At 33.3% G+C, this 23,344-nt stretch overlaps 1 protein-coding gene across 7 annotated transcripts in view; it reads right to left on the bottom strand.

The window, feature by feature from the left end:
• The window catches only part of LOC115889806 (hypoxia-inducible factor 1-alpha), a 388,607-nt gene that overhangs the window by 277,621 nt on the left and 87,642 nt on the right, over nucleotides 1–23,344 (bottom strand). For all 7 annotated transcript variants that reach the window (XM_030909881.1, XM_030909884.1, XM_030909882.1 and 4 more), the window contains 2 exons: nucleotides 3,486–3,673; nucleotides 405–559 (listed from right to left, as the gene is read on the bottom strand). In XM_030909881.1, coding sequence (XP_030765741.1) covers nucleotides 405–559; nucleotides 3,486–3,673 — 343 coding nt within the window. The remainder of the gene's footprint in view (nucleotides 1–404; nucleotides 560–3,485; nucleotides 3,674–23,344) is intronic.

The following is a 23,344-nucleotide window of genomic DNA, read 5'->3' as shown; positions in this document are numbered from 1 at the left end:
GACGAACACCATGGACGCAACGAACCTCCGTACTCACTGAACAACGCATCCCCTTTGAGCAAAATGCATGTACCGACAAACCGGCTGTTTGCTTCGTTCGAAGCAAAATGCTCTAGTGAGTACGCACCTTAAGAAACAACGGCGAATGGAGTTTGTGCGGGGAAAATGGGGAAACACCAGAAAACCTCATCGCTGAGTGCACCGAAATGACAACCATTTGTGCCATAAATTTGGGTACGACTGATATCGGAGATGGAGAAATAACCTCTGTAAAACCGTATTAGATACTGACTTTTGTCAAAGCCCTGAGACTGTATGATGAGTTATAACCCAAGAAAAAAATCCCCTCCTACATATACAGATCTACATTCTACATCTGACAAATTAATAAAATATACTCTCACCTGTGATATGCCCAAGTAATCGCTAACGTTTTCCGAAAGATAGACAAAGTCCCCTTCTGAAGACAAGACTAGCACGAATCCTTCCAGAGATTTGAGAAAAACAGATTCGTCTTTTACTGTTTGCATTAGTTTGTCTTTCACCGGTAGTACCGTCACTAAAAACATAAAATAGCAATTAATAAAAATCACACACTAAAATACACTACTCAAAACAATAATTACCTCATATTTGAATAAAAGTTATTATTACATATTTCTAAATGAAGCATGCATTTTTCTGCCTTTCTCTTATGAGTTTTTTTTAGGATAATTAGGGTACACACTGACATGTAATTTTTAGTTAGCCGACTATTTAGTTGCAAAAGTGAAAACAATACATTTTTATGGAGCCGATCGGCACAATATTTGATTGCATTGCGTAGCCTTATGCCATACGCTGACAGGCAATTTTTAATCGGCTGACTATTTAGTTGCATCTCGAGTTACATATTTGTAATATTGGTTACAAAAAATATGCAACTAAATAGTCAGTCCTTATGGAGCCGCGCTCACATGCAATCGAATAGTCGGCCGATCAGCTCCATTAGTATGTATTGTTCTTTTGCAACTAAACAGTTGCAAAATTGCTTTACAGCCATGCTAATAATATACACATTCCTGTAAAAACAGAAAAATATTCAGTTTAATTTGTTCATAAGCTTTATAGACTAAAATGAGTTGGCTTACTAATCTTCAATGTTTCTTAATGACTTAAACAACGTTTTGGCTTGACAAAGTCAACAACCTAGACAGTGAATATGATATATGCACGTCCTAACTCATTTAGTAATTTTCCTTTGAAAATAGGCAGCTGGGATATTTGTTATGTCTAAATATATGTAATATTTTGAAAGATGTATGTTTGCCTCAGATTTGATGAATGTTTAAGGCCAGTCATTAGACTATCAAATTTCTTTGTCAAAGATCTTTTATAAAAGATATTTGATGATTGAATTTGACAATGTTAATACACAATACTTTATAAAATCACACATGTTACACTGTCAAATTCTTTGACAGAATAAAATATTTGACAAAAAAATTTGGTAATGTAATACTGGCCTAGGAAAGTAGCAGTAAAAAAATATTACTAAGAAAGTAAAATGTCTTGAGAATACATCGTTCAGATCAGAAAAAAAAACATTTCTATATGAACTGAAAATCATGGTAATTAATAGTTCATATAATAACCATAAAGTATACAGGGTATGTACATTATTTGGCCAATGAATCTGAAATAGAAAGAAACCGGACAAAAAAGCGATATTACGATTAACTATAAAAAAATCCAAATTCCTCGACATGGCTTATAAATGTAATGTAATATAAAGTAATATTTATAGTTCATGTCCAGCATCTTTATTAGTTATACAGGGTTGTTCACCACATACGACAGGGAGTATAGTAGCTAAACGATTAGATTTTTACAAATTGTAAGTTTTGAGTTCGTTGAAGGACTATTAGAGGTACAATTTAAAAATAATTTTACAAGATAGTGTCCCAAAGAAGTAAAAAAATATTATTGTATTTTTTTAAATGGAACACCCTGTATATTATTCTATTTTTACATTCTACGGTTGAAATAAAGGTAAATTTGATTAAGGTTTATCACACTTCCTTATCGTTTTTGAATTTTTTTTCAAATGTTTCTAAATAAATCTGGATTTGACTGAGAAATCAATACAATAATAAGTTATCAAAATGAACACCTCTGTTGTAATAAATAAGCACTTCTCAAAAAATTAAATAAAATTTACAAGGTGTTACTTTTTACCACACTGTCTAACACACATACAAAATTCAGTTTTTTAGTATTTGGAGCAATTATTATTAATCAATGTAAACGGTCAATTAATGTAGTTTGAATACTGGGTCATATTAATTGGTCCTCTTTCACAAAAAAATTTTTAATGAAATAAGCGAACTATATCAACAATATTAGTATCTGTAATTTTTGAAAATTTGTAAAAAAAATCTAAAATGTCAATATTCCATGTTCCAAATATTCCAAATTATAAGAAAATGCATTTTCTACGAAAACTTGAAGAAATAGGTAAAAAATGGTATAATACAATTTCATAGACAATTAAATTGTGCATCTGGTTCTCTTAAAATATACAGGGGGTTCCATTTAAATTAAATAACTTATTGCCGTTTAAAGCTAGTAATTATTTAATATAAATTTTTAGACACTCTGTATAAGGTAGTCGTATTGTTATTATTGCAAAACAATAGCTGATCAATAGATAAATTTCAGTAAATATTTAGTATTAAAAACTTCGATACCCTTGGAGAAATGAAGCCTTAAAATGTTTACTGCAATTTCATAAAATTGAAAATATTTCAAAAACGGTAAGCTTTAAGTGTGATAAACCTTAATGAAATTTACCTTTATTTCAATCTTAGAATCTAAAAATAGAGTAATATACAGGGTGTTCCATTTAAAAAAAACAACAATAATTTTTACTTATTTGGGACACTCTATATCTTGTAAAAATATTTTTAAATTGTAGCTCTAATAGTCCTTTAACGAACCCAAAACTTACAATTTGTAAAAAAACTATTTGTAATAAATCTAATCGTTTAGGCCGTTTATTGTGTATTTACAATTTCCGTACAATTTTGGTAACAAGAGAAAAAAGCCAGTGGCGTACATGTTTTTTTAGAAAAATATTATAGTGATAACCTATATGCACGTCCCTGATGAATCTGTAGACACTTTTTTAGTACTAAATATGTAACGCCTATAGTAACTTTTACCTTTAAAATTTCATTCGTCTAGCTAAAAGCACTTGGAAAAAAATTATAAATCGAAAAAAAATGAAGACTTTAACCTCCTGTAGCTACGAAATAAAGCAGACCCGGACCGATATTGATATAAGAAATATATCTTATTTTTACGTGAGGAATCTCCCCACGAGAGATGGCACATGCTTTTTGAAACACCCTGTATATCTAAATTTAGTCTGCTTGTTTTAATGCATCGATAACTGCTGCATTAAGATAAACACACGGTAAAGTAACATCTGCTAATGTACTTACTTAAATTAATCATGTCCCTAACTCTAAGATACGAGATAGCCAGTCGCATTACGGAGGCCTTGTCGAGATGAGATATTTGTTCCGTCGTGAGTGGTAGGGCATTGCCAAGATCCGTAAATATTTCCGTTTCTCTAGATCGTCTCGATCGTGCTGCATCTCGAGATTTCTCTTTGCGTTTCTCGTTATTCCTGAAACAAGACACAGACATTATAGATACTGTTTGCAAAAAAGACTAAACGTCTCATACAATGTTGTAGATTAAATTGTATGACTTAGATGAATGATAATGCAAAACTTGGGACGGAACTGCAAAAACGGTGAAAAGTATTTTTAAAAATTGTTAATCACCGTTGAATGTGTAATCAAACATTATCGTTATAACTTCAAATAGTATGTACTGATAAAATAATTATAAATAAAATTTTAATAAAATCATGTAATAATGCATAAATTAATGTTAATTAATGTATAGTCGGAATGTGGAGGAAGATATTATGATCTATATTTATTATATTAAATAAAATCATACAAAAATAATATAATAATAACATATAATACACTGATAATAAAATGCTATTTTATCTATAGAAAACATTCGACCAATGTATACTAACAGTTAGGACTTATGCATGCGAAACCTGGACAATTCTCCTGGACTCTCACTATACCTTCCGTTTCAATTCCATATCCGTTCTGGATTTTTGATTGTATTCACGCTATATGCTAAATATATGCTTCCGTTCCGTATCAGTTCCATACTTTTTATTGTATAATTTATATCATTACGAAAGTTTTATTTTAAAAATTTGTATGTTTTGAAAAAGATAATAGATTTAATTAGGTGAAAGAATAAAAATAAATATCAGCAAAATGTTCATAGAGCTGGTACAAATGTAAGAACTTGACAACGTTGTTTCCGATACGCTTCAGTCCGTCCGCCAAAAAAATGTATAGAAGGAAAGGATATGGAACGGAAGGGAAACGGAACGGATAGTGTGCATTGTCCCATTCATTTAGACATTATAAAGGTGCGTATTCATTATCCGAACGAACGAACGAACGAATGAAAGTGCGTTATATTTAGACGGGGACCGAACACATGCGGCCGTTCGTTCGTTCGTTCGCTCGACCATCCGTTTTGAGTCGGTACATCAAAGGCGTTCGCCAACAAATGCCTCCGGTCTTCTCGTGCGGTTCTATCGTACGGTCCCCGTCCATACCACTAGTGAACATTCGTTCGTTCGTTCGTGCGGATAATGAATACGCACCTTGAGGTGTCATTATCCGCACTGAACTCCGCAACGAACAAACGAACGAATGTTCGCTAGTGGTATGGACGGGGACCGTACGATAGAACCGCACGAGAAGACCGGAGGCATTTGTTGGCGAACGCCTTTGATGTACCGACTCGAAACGGATGGTCGAGCGAACGAACGAACGAACGAACGGCCGCATGCGTTCGGTCCCCGTCTAAATATACCGCACTTTCATTCGTTCGTTCGTTCGTTCGGATAATGAATACGCACCTTTAAGGAAACTGCAGGTCGCACAACGCCCGACGCCGACGGAACTATGATATTAGGAGATTAGCAGGTATAAAGGATGATTCACAGTTAGTGGCGTGCATTACATATAAGCAAAAAAGCATTGCCTACCCTTCCATTTATTCAAGAGAGACGCAAAATAAAAATATATTTATCTGATCAATTTTCATTATATATCTAAATACAAGTCCTACAATGCGACCTACATTGTTTTATTTTTCTAAATAGTAAGTTAGTATTGTGTTTATTACGGTTACAAAGCCGGAAACATCATACAAAATAAACGCCACCTGTTCAACGTCTTATTATTACCTAAAAAACGCATCCCATTATTCGAAATCGAACGCACGGCCGCAACTTAACATTACATGAATATGGACAAGCAAAAGCAGTGCGTTACCGCAGCACGGATGCACTCGATGTCTCTATGCCGCCGATGTGGTATTGCCAGTTTATTATTATCCGAATTATTACAGAACTATGTAAGAAACAGTCCATGTTATTTTATACGATCAATTTTAAATAACTGTGTTTTAGAAAGATTTGTATTATGCAGCAAATTAGAAATTTGCTTGTCTGTCATCTGTATTTGTTTCCAAATGATTTCATTTATTATTTTATTTGACTGTAAAATCATTTTGGCACATAAAATCTATTAGGCAGTGGCAATTGGCAATCTGGCAATATTGTGTACGGTTATTGTTTTAGCTAATTCGCCAGGAGACGACACTAAAACTCACGATACCCTAGACAAGGAAAGAGAGTCTCTCTTTCCTTCTTGAAGGACAAAATACTCGGAAGCTGTACGTCAAACTCAGCTGAACTTTACCGCTGATGGACTTTGTAAACAACGGCACTTTTATAAATATCAGAGTAAATATGACCCTATTTAAAAACAAAGTTAAAAACGCATCAGCATTCCTGTATTTTTAAATCATACAAAAAATATTAAAAGCACTTTAAAGATTTGCAATTTGTGAATGTGTTTTGGGGATCCAGCGATTCATAGAACTTTGATAATTAATATTATAAACTGCCAGTCTATTGACTGGATTATTTTTAATTTGTGTTGTGGTTCAATAAAAATCTACATATATAAAATGCTAATGTTTATCTGTGTCGTCTCTACTGAAGTAACGACTTGCTCTAGAAAGTTGCTTTTTTTTACTAAAAGACAGTTAATTGGCTGTTCTAAAAACTGTCGTCGCCGGATTTTTTAGTATCATATAAGTAAATTTTATATACGTACATTGTACATATATTATGTAATACATACGTTTTTTTAGTTTTGTCATATTTTTCATTCTGTTGCCTCCCTACTGTAAATGGTACTGCACGCCACTGTTCACAGTACACCGGACCGTGCCCGAGCCGGGCACGTTCCGTGAAATAGACACCGAGCCACGTCCGATCCTTCTGTATATGCAACACCGAGTTGATAACGGGGTTCGTATTAGTTCCGAGTATATTAGAAAACACAGCCCCATAGACACACGAAGATTTAATACGAACAATGCCAAAGTTCTCGCAGTTGGAATTGGTACCAATTGAAGTTGATGAATAAAGAACAACACCTGCAAGGGAAACACCTGCTCAAAGGAAAAGATGAAAGATATATCTTGTTCATTACATCCTTTCATTGTTCAGTTTTACGCATACCCTGTCGTCAAATACTGCTGTAAGATTCACTAATACCTACTACAGACATGATGAAAGGTGTACTTTGTTTATATCATGACTGCAGATTGCAGTCGGGGCAGCAGGAAAAGTACATTCATGCTTTCCGCAACGTGGCGGGAACGGAGCGGATCCGGGAAAAAAATGTACGCTGACATTTCTGGGACGGGCCACTGACGAGTTACGGCGAAGCTCGGATCGTGCTCGGCCTGGCATGAATGTATATGTGTAAAGAACACTTGACAATGTTTGGCCGTGTCTTCACCGACGCACGGCTCGGACCCGTTACGGTATAGCGTGAAGCATCCTTAATTTGGGCCCATCACATAGCTAACAACAGACAATAATAACCAAAGAGATTGTTGAATAAGCTGAGAATGATGATGATGATGAATATTGAATAATATACTGATCAGCTCTAAAAACCGACACCTTGAACATGTTGGGTTGCCAACTTTCAAAATTAAAAATAGAGGACTCGAGTGTAAAAAAAGAGGACAGACAAAAAAATTTTTAAACCTTATTCAAATGTTAAGAGTTTGGTTTGGTTTGGTTAGGTTACATAACTTTTGGGTAACCAAAGTTATGTAAACGTTAAACGGATAATGGTCTTTTTAACTTTTTATATATAACGCATCCACCAATATTTCTTGTACGTAAATAATTCTTTTCTGAATGAAGTAGTGGAGCTAGGAAGACATGCTGTTGCCAGATTAGCAATTTTATTAAACATTGTTGCGATAGACGATCATTCTATAGATTTTGAGTTTGGTGTGCAAAAAAGAGGACTTTTCGATGCGCCAGAGAAAAGAGTGAAAATAAGAGACGATCAAAAATAGGACTGTCCTCTGAAATAGAAGACGGTTGGCAACCCTACTTAATATACACTAAGTTACCTTTTCTACGTTAGATTTTTTACACTTACATAACCAATAGACCTAATATGTTTATCAAAATACAATAAAATTTAATTCTGGTAATCATAGCACAATCTTAGAAATATCTATAATTCTGCTGTATATATATCGCCCTATCAAGGATATCTAGGACAATAAATTACGGAAGATGAATTATCAATTTATCTGCTAAAAATATACAGTATGTCCCTGGATGGTCTTCACAATTGGAAAAACTTTTTTATTATTGACATTTTGAGAAAAATGCATTCTTCATAAAATTTTTTGCTTGCGCTAAAATGGTTAATCCCGTTTATATTTTTCCAAATTTCCATACCGTTTTAGAGAGAATTTAAAACATGGTGAAAACATAGTTGAAGTCAAAAAGTGTAAAAATCAAAAGGTGTTTCTATGATAAAATATCATTTGGATTTCATTCTTTGGCATATTGTTATTAATAGAATTTTAATTAACGTCATATTTTTGCAGTTTTAAAATGTTAAAGAAGTACACAATTTATTTAGTCCATTTCTATGGAAAGAGTGATAGTAGTTATCCGAAAATGTGATACTTTAACAACACTAAAAAATATGACGTCAATGGAAATGAATACAACCCTCTATCAAAGAATAAAATCTGAGATATTACCATAAAAACGACTTTTGATTTTTAGGACTTCAAAAAAATCAACTCTTATTTTCACGTTTTTTTTTAATTTTCTCTAAAACGGTATGCAAAATAAACTGTTAATTATAAGTTACAACAAATAATGCATCCGTAAAAATATCGGAAATGTGCAAATAGACGAATATCAAATTCGTTTCTATCAACTGACAGTACTGACACTGACAGTCATCATGACAATGAAGAGGTCAGTAATATTAACTTAGAGTGTTAATTACGGTATTCTTTGGTTTGAAAAGTTCTCTTATTTTTGAATTTATTTAGGTTCAATATAAAAATACCGTATGATCGAGAAAAAACGACGTCAAAGACGGCTGGGGAATCCATGAGAATTTTGGCGAGTTCAATCTCTAGATGTCATTTTCGAAAAATTGACATAAAACTTGTCAAAATTAACACGAATTATAGAAAGATTAAAAAAGAATAGAGCGCTTCCAGACACAAAATCTATTTCCAAAAAAATATGTTTTCTCGTATTTTAAACTATACCATTTAAACATCAGTTTTACCTAATAAAAATTACGACTTTCTTAGGATCAACTGGCAGTAAACGCCATTAAAAAATAAAGAAGAATACGGGTCAAGTAATGACGTCTAAGACTTGACCTCGACAAAATTATCAACGACTGCCATTCCCCAGCCCTCTTTGACACCGTTTTTTTTCGATTTTGTGTAAAACCGTTTTAAAAAAATATTTTACGAATACAAATAATTAGAAATACAATATAGTCTAATGACCTTAGTCTAATCGAAAACATATTGAAATTATCAAGATCATGAATATATCAATAAAATCTTTTTTTTAAAAGTCACTGAGCACTTAAAATACGCGTAAATTCTTACTAAAACCACGCAACCTTAACAGAAATACAGGAAACTATACTTGTCGGAATTGTTTCTTCTTAAGTAGCAAACCCAGATATGGGAATCTTCATCTGCATCAAGAAATTATTGTAGAAATACTAGACAGATAAAAAGCCCGTGACGCAAGAATTATGAGAATTTAAAGTAATTTTCTATTTTTTCAGCACTGTCTCTGCAAGTTCCATTTATAATCAATTTCATTTCTGGGTAGTAATTATAAGGATATATTGGTTTTCCCAGAACTTTTTTTTTGGTAAATTATTTGTGAGAATTACTATTTCTCATTAGATGAATGAGGTAAATGATGGCAATTTTTTAAGTTTTTTTTTAGTTTTTTTAGTTTTTTTCCTCAGCTTAAAGCCGGTTTTAGCGACTAAGTCGGGATAATTCTTATCAACGACCTAATCGCGGTTCAACACAGTGCGAACGATAGAACAGGTAGAAAGAATTGTGGACTTCTACATGGTAGAGATGATGCTTTCCGGGTTGTGAATTTGAAGTTTCTTAAGGCTTTGAACAAGGTTTACTACTTTCTTAATTATTGGTAATATAAAAGTCTTGCTCAAATCGTATATGGCTTTTAGTTCTTGTGCCAGTGCTTCATATTTTGTGAATTTCTCTTTTCTTGCATTTTTAATATTTTCGTCTAGTGCTAGGGTAGTATTTTCGTCTAGTGGTAAAGGTATTGTGATGTCCAGCAGGTAAGCATGTTTTTGTTTTTTATAGAAGACTACTATATCAGGTCTATTATGCTGCACAGTACGATCTGTGATGATGTCAGTATCCCAGTATACTTTTAGGTTTTCGTTTTCTACTATTTTTCAGGTAAGCATCGGTAGTACGGCGTAATTTCATTTAAAATATTTTCTTTTTTGCAGATTTCTTGGTGTAGAATACCATCCATCCGGTTGTGCCTGTCCAGATAATGCCGCGGTGCAAGATAGGTACATCCAGAGCAGATGTGTTGGATTGTTTCCGGAAAGGCATTGCATGGTCGGCATCTGCCATTAGGTAGAATGGCTTAAATGGTTTTTTAAATTTAGTTCGTATTTGCTGGCCTTGTATAGCTATAATAAATCCTTCGGTCTCAGCTCTGAGCTCTCCATCTCTGAGAAAACGTAATGACAGATTTCGGTCAACGTCGGGGTTATATAAGTTGGATGGATATCTTCCGTGCAAGGCTTTCCATGTCCAATCTTCGGTTAGTTCCTCACCCCTAGTACAGCACCCCTAATACCTGCAGGTAATCTTTGACCTGCTAAGTTTAAAGGTGTGAAATTCCTGTCGGCGGTCTTAATAGCTGAAAGGAGAGGGTCATTTGATTGGTCAAAGTAATGCTGCAGACTTCTGATGTGCTTTTCATGCATAGCAATGAGACTTATAAATCCTCTTCCACGTTTGTCCCATGGCATGTAGAGTCTAATGGTTGAAGCATGGGGGTGGTGCATTCGGTGCCTTGTCATTGATGTTCTGACTTTCCTATCGAGAGATTCCAGGTCGGTTTGTGACCATTTTAGAACTCCGAATGTATTAAGAATTACAGGTGCTGCCCACACATTGATCGCAGCTATTTTATTCTACGCATGAAGCTCTGTTCCCAAGACTTTACAAACCCTCTTCATAAATGCATCCTCCGCAGTCTTCTTTATTACTCCATCATCAATTTTTAGAGCTTGATGGCTACCAAGATATCTGTTCACCCCGATGTAACGGCGAGAATGTTATTTCGTTAGTTAAAATAATCTCGTTAGATTCTTGAATTTTCCCTTTTTTACAGTGCAAGAATGCACATTTTTCCATACCGAGTTATTATAACCAAGTTATTATTAAGGTAGTAAGTATACTTTTTGTAAAGGTGCCCAGTGGCGTAGAGGTACAGGCTCTCGTCTACCAATCTCAAGGTGTGGGTTCGATTCCCACACACGGCATTTCATCAGCCGACTATTTTTTATTAAAATAAACATAGTTTGGGTACCTAGGTCGACTCAGCCTTAAATGAGTACTTGGGATTCACAATCCTGAGGTAATAATAAGCGGTTGAAGCGTAGTGCTAGCCACATTACCTTCCTTGTATACCGAACGGCTCTAGTATAGCAAGCTGTACCTTGCTACTCCCAAGGCGTCAAACGCTAAATACGGGAGCTATTATTATTATTAAGTATACTGTTTTATGCCTCAGTTAGGATTTCTACAGACAATCACAGAAAAAAGCAGATGACGTCCATACTGTAGAGGTTCGTTCAACACAGTTGAAGAGGTAATATTTTGGCCAACTGTATTTTATAACCTACGTCGTGTTAAAAATATTTTTTTTATTGTGACTTACCTCTGAAGCGCTCGATAGAAGCAATATTTGGAAAATTTTAGGAGAATAGATTATGTAAATCAAACGCTAAATCTGTAAATACCCATAATTATTTTATTAAATGAAATGAAAGGAGTGCCATACTCTGCCTAAGTATACGGCAGTAAAAGAGCACGACAGAGAAAACCTTCATCACTATTCCAAAGAATCCAACTATGTTGTTATGATCTTTAATAAAAGAGAAATAATAATAACACAAAAAACTATCTTCGTACCAAAGTTTGACGTTTAACACACTTAAAACATTCATAACTGATGAAGAGATTTTGTTAGTTAGCAGCGCCCCAACTGCAGGTCCTGAGGTCCCTGGATTCGGGAGGGTACTCAGCTATTGTTGATATGTTCGGTGCCAATATCTTTAGACTATGAGCTATACCATTGTTTGGTTTTGACTGTTCACTTGTTTGCTAATTTATTTTCTCTCGGTCGTAGGATTTGAGACTCGAAGAAGAAATCTTCGAGTTTCTTAGACCGTTGGAGGATTCCCATTCCAGGTTACGGAGGAACTTCCAGGTTCTTGAGTTCCGCTTTAAGTCGATTTCCACTTGGAAAGCAGAACGGTTCTGGGCCAGTTACTGGAATGGAGTGTTCGCTCCTTTTCTAGCTAGATTGTTTGCTTTTTTTGTTGCCTTCCATCCGTTGGTGAGTTGGCACCCAGAGTAGGAGGACTTTATTTCTTTGCCTAATTTGTTCACCTTCTCTAGACATTCTTTGACCAACTGCGAATTAATTGTTACTAAGTTGATTGCTTTTGGTGCTGCTTGACTATCGTATAAGAACATATCTATACGTATAAGTAACTATTTCCTGTTTCCGATAGTTCATATCTATAATTACACTAACGTATTTATTTTATTACACATGTTTTTGGCCAATTTTAACTATTATTAACTCTTATTTACTCAATATGGAAACCACAAACTTTTTGAAAAAAAAATCGAACGTCTCTGATAAACCGTCTCTGATATCCTTCCTTGGATAATTGTTTTGATCTTTAATTATAAAGATTTACTTCATAATAGATATTATCTCAACAAAAATTTTTATTGTTAAAAACACTCCCTATGAAGCTAAATTTATACGATCTAATATCTCAAAAACTAAAAATAAATAGAAATAATTTTCTAAATTATTAAGTTTTAATTTGAAAGCAACCTTGACTTTCAGCACGTGTAAAAAACGTCACACTTTGTTAAGTTAATACATCAATACTAATATTATAAAATTACTTAAGTAAAAAAAAAGCACCGTTAGACATGGACAGTTAAGTAACTTGTTGAGTAATAGATATTATTAATAATGTACTTTCATTGTTACTAATGTAAACGATAGATAAAATTTAATAGTAGGTAAGTTCAATAATTGAGGGTAATTATTATTATTTAAAAAGTTTCAGATTTTAGAATTTATGATAATGGCTTTCTAATTATATAGGGTGTCCTAGAAATAAGTGCGAATATTTTAACTAATATACAGCTCGACTCCAGAAACTCGCCCGTGAGTTTTTTTTGTGAAAAAGAAAGTTAAAAATTTTATATTTTTCTTGACATTTTCTGGAAAATATTGAAAACTTTTGAGTGTCGCTTGTTAAGTTTCCGCAAATTTGTTTATAGTGCTTCGAGAGAATGCAATGTTGCCACCAACTACGTTACCCATATTCTGTATATTTACCTTTGTCTGTACACCTTAGACAACTGTTGTCTCAAACGTATCGGTCCTCAAAAAAGCTAGCTGTGAGAGCGCTGAAGTCATGATTAATAAATCCCGCTTAAGATGGGCTGGTCACGTATGCAGGATGCAAGAAAACCGCCTTGTACTTGACAGACGGTAAAAGGAAGTTTGGCGTACAACTCAAAAGGTAAAAGGATATTTTCCACAAAACTTAAAGGGGATAAGCATGCATGAATCAGTGGGAGGAAAACTCAATTAACAACGACAACCAAAAAGTAAAGAAGCAACAAAGTTATGAGATTTTTGAATGTCCGGAGTGCGGAAGAGAAATAACATCCCGTATCGGGTTTTTCAGTCACAGAGAAACTCATGAAAGAAAACGCCTTGCGTATCTTCTGATGAGTGTCAAATACTCATCAGGTCGCGCCAGGTCATGTCACACGCGATACACGCGAGTCAATTTGCACCTAGCCTTAAAGAGAGCAGCTGAGTGAATTTTAGGTTTTCCAATTCATTTGAGATTTTACTCAAAACAGCGATAAAACAAAAAAATGTCAAATGTTATGTGTGACTGACGAGTTGTTAATTTGCACTAATAACACTTATTTCTGGGGCACCCTGTATAAGCTACTGTGTAAATCTACTTTTGCGAAATATCCGACCTCATCCGGCCTCTAACCGGCTTGAATAAGAAGTGCCTCTCAAAAGATTTCACACTTTTGCCTGGAACCGGAAGTCAAGTCAGCTACATTGAAACCTCTACCCGTTATCGCGAATATACTCCTTCCTTGGATAATTGTTTTGATCTTTAATTATGAAGATTTATGATGATATTTCATAATAGATATTGTCTCAACAAAAATTTCTATTGTTAAAAGACTCCCTATGAAGCTAAATTTATACGATCAAATATCCCAAAAACGTAAATAGAAATAATTTTCTAAATTATCAGGTTTTAATTTGAAAGCAACCTTGACTTTCAGCACGTGTAAAAAACGTCACACTTTGTTAAGTTAATACATCAATATTACTAATATTATAAAATTACTTTGACTTAAGTAAAAAAGCACCGTTAGACATGGACAGTTAAGTAACTTGTTGAGTAATAGATATTATTAATAAATAAATTGTGGGAAACATTGGAAATAACTAATATAAATGTCAACCTACTTAAAGCAGTTAAGAACTTATACCAGAACACCACAGCTAGAATAAAAATACGAGGCTCATTGTCGGAAAGCATAAAAATTACAAAAGGTCTCAAGCAGGGATGTTGCCTATCTCTTATACTATTCAAAATATACCTGCAACAAGCACTAAAAAAATGGATGCTTAAGTGTAGAGGAATGGGAATCCCCCTAATAAATGAGGACACCCTATACACCCTATTTTTTGCGGACGACCAGATAGTCCTAGCCCAAAATCACGACGACCTTGAATATATGGCAAGGAAGCTGATAGAGGAGTATAAGAAATGGGGGTTGGAGGTAAATATCACCAAAACTAAATGTATGACTGTAGGGGGACCACAAGAGAACATAGTCTTAGAGGATGAAAGCGTGATAAAAAACTGTGACAAATATAAATATCTCGGATTAAAAATAACTAACGATGGAAAACTCGACGAGGGTATAAAAGATCGAATAATATAAGGCAGAAGGGCAATATCTATGTTGAATGGTGTACTGTGGGATCAAGGAATCTCTAAAGCTAATAAGAAGAACATATATAATACGGTAGTGAAAAGCATAATAACTTACGGAAGCGAAGTATGGCAGTTGAAAAGCAGAACAGAGAACATGCTATTAGCGACCGAAATGGATTGCTGGAGGAGATCTGCTGGAAAATCGAAAAGAGAACAAATAACCAACAACAGAGTAAGGGAGATTATGGGAGCAGAACACACAATTGTGGACGACATAAGAACAAAACAACTCATATGGTTTGGTCATGTGCAACGAATGCCCGATCACAGAATACCAAAACAAATTTTACTGTGGACACCTCGAGGCAGAAATAAAAAAGGAAGGCCGCGACGAAGCTGGAGGGAGGGTGTGGATAAAAAACTAAAAAATAGAGAAATACCTGATGATCTCTGGCTAAATAGACAAGAGTGGAGGTTAGGTGTCGGAAAACGTCGTAGAACGTTCTGAACCGACTTATATATATACCCGTCCAAATACCAGCATCACCTATAGTCGCTTAACTTTAATGATCGATCGGAAAACCGGTGTTTCGACGTAGCTGGGCAGTTGCGTTTAAATAATAAAGAAATATTGAAATATTCAGAATTAATTGTATTAACAATTTTTTATAAAGATGTTTAACCACCAACAAACTCAAAAACATTCACTTAAAAATCATATCTTTTTGGTTAAGTTCACATTCTTGTGTAGGTATAAATATCTGCAATATTATGGATGGTACAAGATAAAATTTGACATGATTTATTGATATAAAATGATTATAGATAAATGAAATGATCTAAACAAAAATTGTTTTTAAATTTAAATTGATCGAGTGGATACTGGCTAAGTGCAATGACCTTGATTGAAATGCAACCAAGAGTAGACTGATAACGTACTGTAATAAAAAAATTAAATTTTATTCGTAAATGTTTGGTTACAGAAAATTATCGCATGAAGATTATACTTGTAAGATTTATACGAGAATTTATATTAATATGAAATGTTTGATCTGATCTCTTGAACATCACAAATCACAAACCTAATACCCAAGATTTTAAGAGTCTATTACGCTGTACTTTCGGGTCGCTCTCAGGAGTCGAGTAAAACGGGTGTGTGGCCGAAGGAAAAATATATTATATTTCAGAAAACACTTAGCCACACCCAAAATTCCAAACACACGTGCTTTGCTTAAGGCTTGATTAAGATTTGCAGAGCTTCAGCATTTGCCATAAAATAGCGAGCAATTTGTTACAAAACCATATAAATTATATATCACTGAAATCACAAAACTTCAATCTATTTCCGTATTGTAACGGAATTTAAATTGTGTCTTTATTTTCGAAAAAATTTAGTCCAAACATCAGTAATATTTTATTGATGTTTGACCATCAAAATCTTAAAAATAAAAAAGTTGTCTAAAAATGTGCTACCAGTTTTACATCAAATGTTAAATGCCGAACGCTTAAGGTACGCGCACACTGACCAGCGCCGCACTCGCCGCATTATTCGCTATTTTGTTTTTTTTTGCCCCTACTACACCAGTATTTGCCAATCGAATTTCTCATCAGTCGCTTCTGCGGTGATAAGCGTGTTTTTTTAATATTTCTCGACAATGAATGACAACGAACAAGAAATAATTATAAGCTCCTTGCTAATAGAAGAAGAATAAATCACGAGAAAGAATCGAAAGTTGTAGGTTCACAATATTTGCAAAAATCCACATTAGTTCCATATTTAATTGAGGATGAACTAAAAATTTCTCAACATGAGCCATGAAAAATTTGCGAATTTTCTTAGCATATTGAATTTCTAATCTCCTCTTCGGCTACCTACATACGTAGAGTGGAAGGAATTGCGTGTGACGTCAGCAGCACTAGCCGCATTTATCGAAAATCATTCTGGCCCAACAACGCTGGCGGCATTTTCGCCGATGCCATTCGTGCGGCTCTGGCTAATGTGCGCACCTTCATTGAAAGTAACACAAACAATATTTTTTTTCGGTCGATGCTGCGCATGCGGATCTGGGCAGTGTGCGCGTACATTTATTTTGCTACTTTTCCGGACTAGTGAAATGGACTCTTAATACAAAATATATTTTTCTACATTTACTAAAATTATAAATATCAAGTCTTTAAGCGTGCTATTTTAAAGAGAACTGATTTTAGCAAATAACACATTTTAAATCGTTTTTTATAGACAAGAACTAAGGATGATGTAGCCATAGTAAAAATTACATTTTCTGATGCAAACATTAATAATAATAATAATCTTTTTTATTGCAGCGATTTTCATTTCATAGCCATCGCTGACACCGTTTTTTTTCGATCATATTGTATTAAAACCTAGTAGCAATTAAACTGCTTTTTAATATTCAAGAAAGAGTTGAATGAAAAAATATTTCAGATAACTTAGAAAAAACAAGATTAATTTACAAAATAAGTTTTCCAACTTTTTCTATAAATGTGATCCATAAATTAAGACCCCTAAATAACCCGAATTTTGTTTACCTTACGTGATCTAAAGATAAATCCCAGAAAATAATAATAGTCATTTTGCAATAACCAATCCAATAATTTTAGTGCAACCTATCAAATAGATGCTTCGGTTAAAAGAAAAGATTAATTATGTTTTGTCGTTATAATTAATTTCATTTTCTGTTTATTTATAGTTGCCTCAAATTCTTGGCTCTCGTCCAACCACGAGACTGAATCACATGGGCACTAAAACTAGGATTTAATAGAGGAATTCCTGCAATTCATCATTGATTACATTCTATTTTATTATTTGTGTTTCATTTCTTTTTCACTAATTTGAATAAGCACATGGGTGTTATTTTAATTTTATTTGGTTTCAAATTTAACAGACTTATATTTTAAGCTAGAACAATAATTACAAAAAATATGTATTCATCATGTTCGCTATCAAATATCGCAATTATACAGGGTGAGTCTTAAATAAGTGTAAATATTTTTAGGCGTTGTATATTTCGACCACAGTAACACATTTGTGAGTTTCATTTTTTGCAAAAAAATGTTGAAAACCGTACATTTTCTTTTAAATTTTCCGGTATATTTTATATTTTTTTTCCACGGCATAATTTTTTGATACTACCATGGTATCGGATTTACTCTATGATTACGGCACTAAAAGGGATGCAAATTCAGATGCGGAATCCGAACCGCGGTCCTCGGCCATATCATTGTCAATGGCCTATCGACTTGGCGACTGTCTAAATCGATTAACTTCGGTGATCTGTCGGGAACCGGTGACTTAAGGACATAAAATTTCACCACACTTTATTCATAAAAGCCTTACACATACTATCGTTTCTACAAAGCTTAGGTATTCTTTGAGTGGGGTAATAATATATTAGTATGAGATGAGATAATATTAAAAGACATTTATATTTCTATTTTGTTAACATAGTTTATCTATAATCGTTGAAATTTGATAAAAATATATTAGCATATTAATAGATTTTTTAACCTAGCCGTAAATTATCTTTGCCTTATCTGGGACGTGAATGTTTTGTAATTATTCCGAGAAATGAGAACATATTCCTTAAAACATGTAACTAAATGCTTATCTTCACTCTAGAGACGTTTCATAATGCGAAACTATTTAAAGTTCAATGGTTTGGAAGTTTTCCATAATTTTATTTATTTTTGATTGGAAATCTTACAAAAGTCTTATGTATGTAAGATTCTTAATCGAAGATAGTCGGTAGAAATAAAAAAAAACTTTTTAGTAACACCTTATCTAAGATTTGGAAAATGAGAAGCTGTCTGTTATAGGACATGTACCTCATGATCGATAAAAACAACGGCATTAAGTAGTCTTTAAAATGTTTCTCTGATAATTACAGAGAGGCCAAGACCGATCCATTTATCAATTTATTTAAACTTTACTGTCAAAAATTCATATTCAAATTAAAAAGAAAAATAAGAATGTTCTGGACACATCTATTTTCAAAGCATTTTTTACTGGTTATTATTTTATTAATTTAATTATATTATTAATTTAAATTTATTTGCGTGTGATTAATGTATCTTGTGTTTAATTTAATTTATTTCATTGAAATATTGATTTTTTGCATGTTTTTTTAATCAATATATGTACATTTGGGTGGGGGGCAAAATGTAACAATGGGGTTATATTTTTTCTCAAATCTTTTAATCACAAAATATCTTCCTTTAAAGGCAGTAAGTGAGAATAATTTGGCAAAAGCCTGATTGTGACTTGTGACACACTTGTACATCTATGTACACTTGTACTTCGTCAACCGGTCTTAGAAAAACAAACCGTGCGAACTATCACCAAAAGCCTCATATACAAAAATTTAAATGTCTAATTTCGAAACACGCGTTGCGCTTTTGTTTAATTTTAATTTAGTTTTTATTATTTTTTAACTATATTATTATTAGATTTTGTTGTTTTCTTGTGAGATGTATAAACGTTTTTCTAGTATTAAAGTTGCGTTATATTAATTTAAATATGTTGCATATTTAAATCCAAAATATTATATTGGCATATTATGTGTCAATTACGAACTAAAATGTTATCTTGATTAAATGAAATGTTGGTATTTTGTAATTTTTAGATTGAAAGTTCTCTAATTATTTGATACTAGACAAAAATAATTATTATTTTTACTTTAAAAACTATTTGGAAACTTGGCTGGTTAATTAATGCAGGTTAATAATAGACAACCTTGTATCTAAAACAATACATTTGAAAATATATATAGATTATACTTATTAGCAGCTAGAGTTGTTGATGTTTGATAATATGCAAAATGTGAACATCAGTATTGTTTATTTTGCTGTTCTCCTAATTTTTAACCCATTTGAACTGTTTATCGTTTATTAAATTGTCCTTATTCATACGTCCCAATTACCTATTCAAAAGTCAATCATAAATAGACAAATTGTAAAACTGTTGTTTTTTATAATTTTTCTTTTTTTTGTCCAAAACTTAACAGATTAGAACATTCATTAAAAAACAAATTATAGGGTTTCTAGTCGAGTTTTAATTATCATTAAAATGGCATAGCTTTCAAATGCTACGATTCTTGATATACCTACCTAAACTATATTTGTAGATAAACTTTTTTTAAGGGCACCCTGTACAGGGTGAATATTAAATATGTAAATTAAGAAGGTGTAAGTATTTTCAGGGCTGATAGATCTCGATAAAAGAATCATATTCTTTCGTTGCCGTTTTTTAAATAACTCCAAAATAAAGAGGTAATACAGTGGTTCAAAAAACGTGTACGTAAAAATGCAGCAACATTTTTGAGGTAAGTGCAAACATATAATTGATGGAGCGGTTGCTTGGTACACAAAACTAGAGCCAAAAATTATACAGCAACGTACAGCAAGGCGAAACCTGTAAAAAGTACAGAGACTGGCATGCATCTGCATCACAGGTGCCATGAGAACATGCAGAACAGCCGCAATGGAGGTCATCCTTGACCTAACACCACTGCACATTGTCGTCGGTAGATATGCGACAATAATTAGAATATCCAAAAAAATCCTTATGGGTTTTTCGCCACTGCACTGCAAGAAAAATCTACAAAATAAAATAGTTATTTTTTGTAAACACTTCTGGCGTTAAACCTAAACGGACGCTGCTTGTCAGAAGTTGTGTTTACAGTAATAAAAATTTGCCTAACAAAGAAAAAAATGCTTAACGTTTCGGAAAGTTTTCTCTTTCCGTCGTCGGAAGCAAAAAAATATAAAGAATCAAGAAAAAAAAAACTATTTAAAATATTTAAATTGAACTATTCGAGAACACTTTACTTTTTAAAACAGATACGTCTACAAGAAATCGTTGACGTTCTGTTAAAATGACATTATATTAAGTTAAACTTCAAAATTAACAATTACTACCTGATAATTACTTAATAAGGTAAAACCAAAAAGCCCAAATTTCTGTATGATTATTTTTAAATTTTACGTATGTTATGTTTATTTATGTAATGTTCTTTAAAATCAAAGAAGCGATTGCCATACATTACTAACATCTACAGATGCATGAGCAATACATTTATTTTTATTAGATTGAATTAAAAAAACCTCTTTTATTTTTCTTTTAGAGGCTATCGCTTCTTTCATTATAATTTTGGCGTTATTAAAATTTATTCTGTGCCCTGTGTCCCATGAATGCTGACAAATCTTAGATTTGTGAAAATCTCCCTTTCTTAAATAATCTTTATGTTCTTTAATTCTAACATTTAAGGGTCTAGATTAACGTCAACGATTTCTTGTAGACGTATATGTTTTAAAAAGTAAAGTGTTCTCGAATAGTTCAATTTAAATATTTTAAATAGTTTTTTTCTTGATTCTTTATATTTCTTTGCTTCCGACGACGGAAAGAGAAACCTTTCCGAAACGTTAAGCATTTTTTTCTTTGTTAGGCAAATTTTTATTACTGTAAACACAACTTCTGACAAGCAGCGTCCGTTTAGGTTTAACGCCAGAAGTGTTTACAAAAAATAACTATTTTATTTTGTAGATTTTTCTTGCAGTGCAGTGGCGAAAAACCCATAAGGATTTTTTTGGATAGATGAATCCGCCACATAGGTATAGACATTTTTTAATAATTAGAATGCTCATTAACGGAAACAGTACTGGAAGAATTTTCAGGTCAGGGGCTTGGAACACCCTCCAAAATAAAATTCCACTTCTCCAACTCCCGTGGATGACATACCAAAAATTTACAACTTTGGGAAACACCCCACTGCAATATTGAGCAATAAAAAGAATTGGAAAAGAGAAACGTGTCCCCAAACGTCTCTTCAACGAACAACTCAGTAGATTGAAACTTAGGAACAATGGCGAATGTACATTCTATGGGGAAAATGGGAAAACCAGAACACCTTATTACTGAGTGTGCCGAGACGACAACCGTGTGTACCATAAAATTGGTACGGCTGATGTTGGAGATGGAGAGCTGATCTTTGTAAAGCCGTCTCAGATACTGGCTTTTGTCAAAGTCCTGAGACTGTGTGATGAGTTGTTCTCTCGTTATAACTCGTTATAACTCAAGAAAGGGGAACACTCAATAAATCTGTAAGGTCGCGGTGATTAAACATTCTACATTCTACAACATATCATTGCATTTGGGAGATCATAAGCCTTCAAAAACGAAAATAAAAATTCCAGATCCCTATTTAAAAAAAAATTCTACAATGGTTAGAGGAAATTGAAAGACCGTCGATTCGATCATCAATGAAATGAATGAGTCAAAAAAAAAGCTTCTTTGAGAACGTGTTTATAGATTTAGACGTGAAAAGAAAAAAAAACAGGAAATTTTCCCGCGCCATATTTGCGGAAATTGTCAAAGATAAGTTCAATTACAAAACGGATTATTTTTCTGCGGTGTTAAGGAAAACCCCCTTATCTGATGTGCTAAACAAGTTAATGTTATTTTTGTTATTATTTGTATATTTGCAATTTTATATTATATTACAGATATAGTCAGGTGAAAATATATTTTATTATAATTCCCAAAATAGAGAAAAAAAGTATTTTCCTTCTCATTTCTATCGGAAATAGCTTATTGTTTTGGTGATACACTAGTATCTCAAATAGAGTTGAGACGTTCGCAGTACTGGGCTCATGGATGTTTCCAACCCCAATAGCCAGAGTGGAATTTGAAACATCCGGTATAAAATAATTATAGAAAAGTAAAATAGATTCTAACAATATACCGGTCTTAAGCAAGAAAATTCTAAAACTAATATTGACACATAGTACTTATCTTTTTTGAAAGTCTAACAACAAAATCTAATTCCAATTTTAGGAAATTATTAACTACACATAATACGAGGACAGTTTGAGAAGTCTTGAAGGTGACTTTTTGAATAAAAATATATATTTTTTCGGCAAAATAGTCCTTCTTTCTTACTCCAGCACTTTTCGAACTTTTAATTCCTTGATTTGCTCCAGGCCCTCAAAATAGGCATTTGTTTCAGTGATGATCTCATTATTGGACCCAAATTTCTTAAAGCCCAGCCATTTCACCAAGTTTGGATACAAAAAAATAGTCGCAGGGGACTAAATCTCAAAAGTATGATGGAGGCGATAGCAAACCTTAGCACAATTTATGAATTTTTCGTCTTGATGATTACACACGTGAGTACTCGTGTGTATTCTTTTGATTAAACAGCACTTATTATTTCGTCATATGTGGTCGTTTGGATAATATTCGCCTATGATCGTTTTATTATTTTCAAGATACCCAATGTGAATGACACCACGTGTATTCCAAAAAATTCTGGCCATGATGTTGTTAGCTGATAGACCGACCTAGACCTTCTTTGGTGCACGTTCACCCCTAAAAACCTGCTGTCTTGATTGTTCCTTGGTCTCGGGGTGGTGATGGGTCCATGTATCACCCACGGTTACAAAATGTTACATTGTTCAGATTGTGAAATTTAAAGACGGCGTCCATTCTTCTCAAA

The sequence above is a fragment of the Sitophilus oryzae genome, unplaced genomic scaffold (assembly GCF_002938485.1).
Source record: "Sitophilus oryzae breed Bouriz unplaced genomic scaffold, Soryzae_2.0 scaffold_847_pilon_pilon, whole genome shotgun sequence".
Lineage (NCBI taxonomy): Eukaryota > Metazoa > Arthropoda > Insecta > Coleoptera > Curculionidae > Sitophilus > Sitophilus oryzae.
Note: the sequence above shows the minus strand (reverse complement) of the source record. Positions and strands in the feature narration are given on the sequence as shown.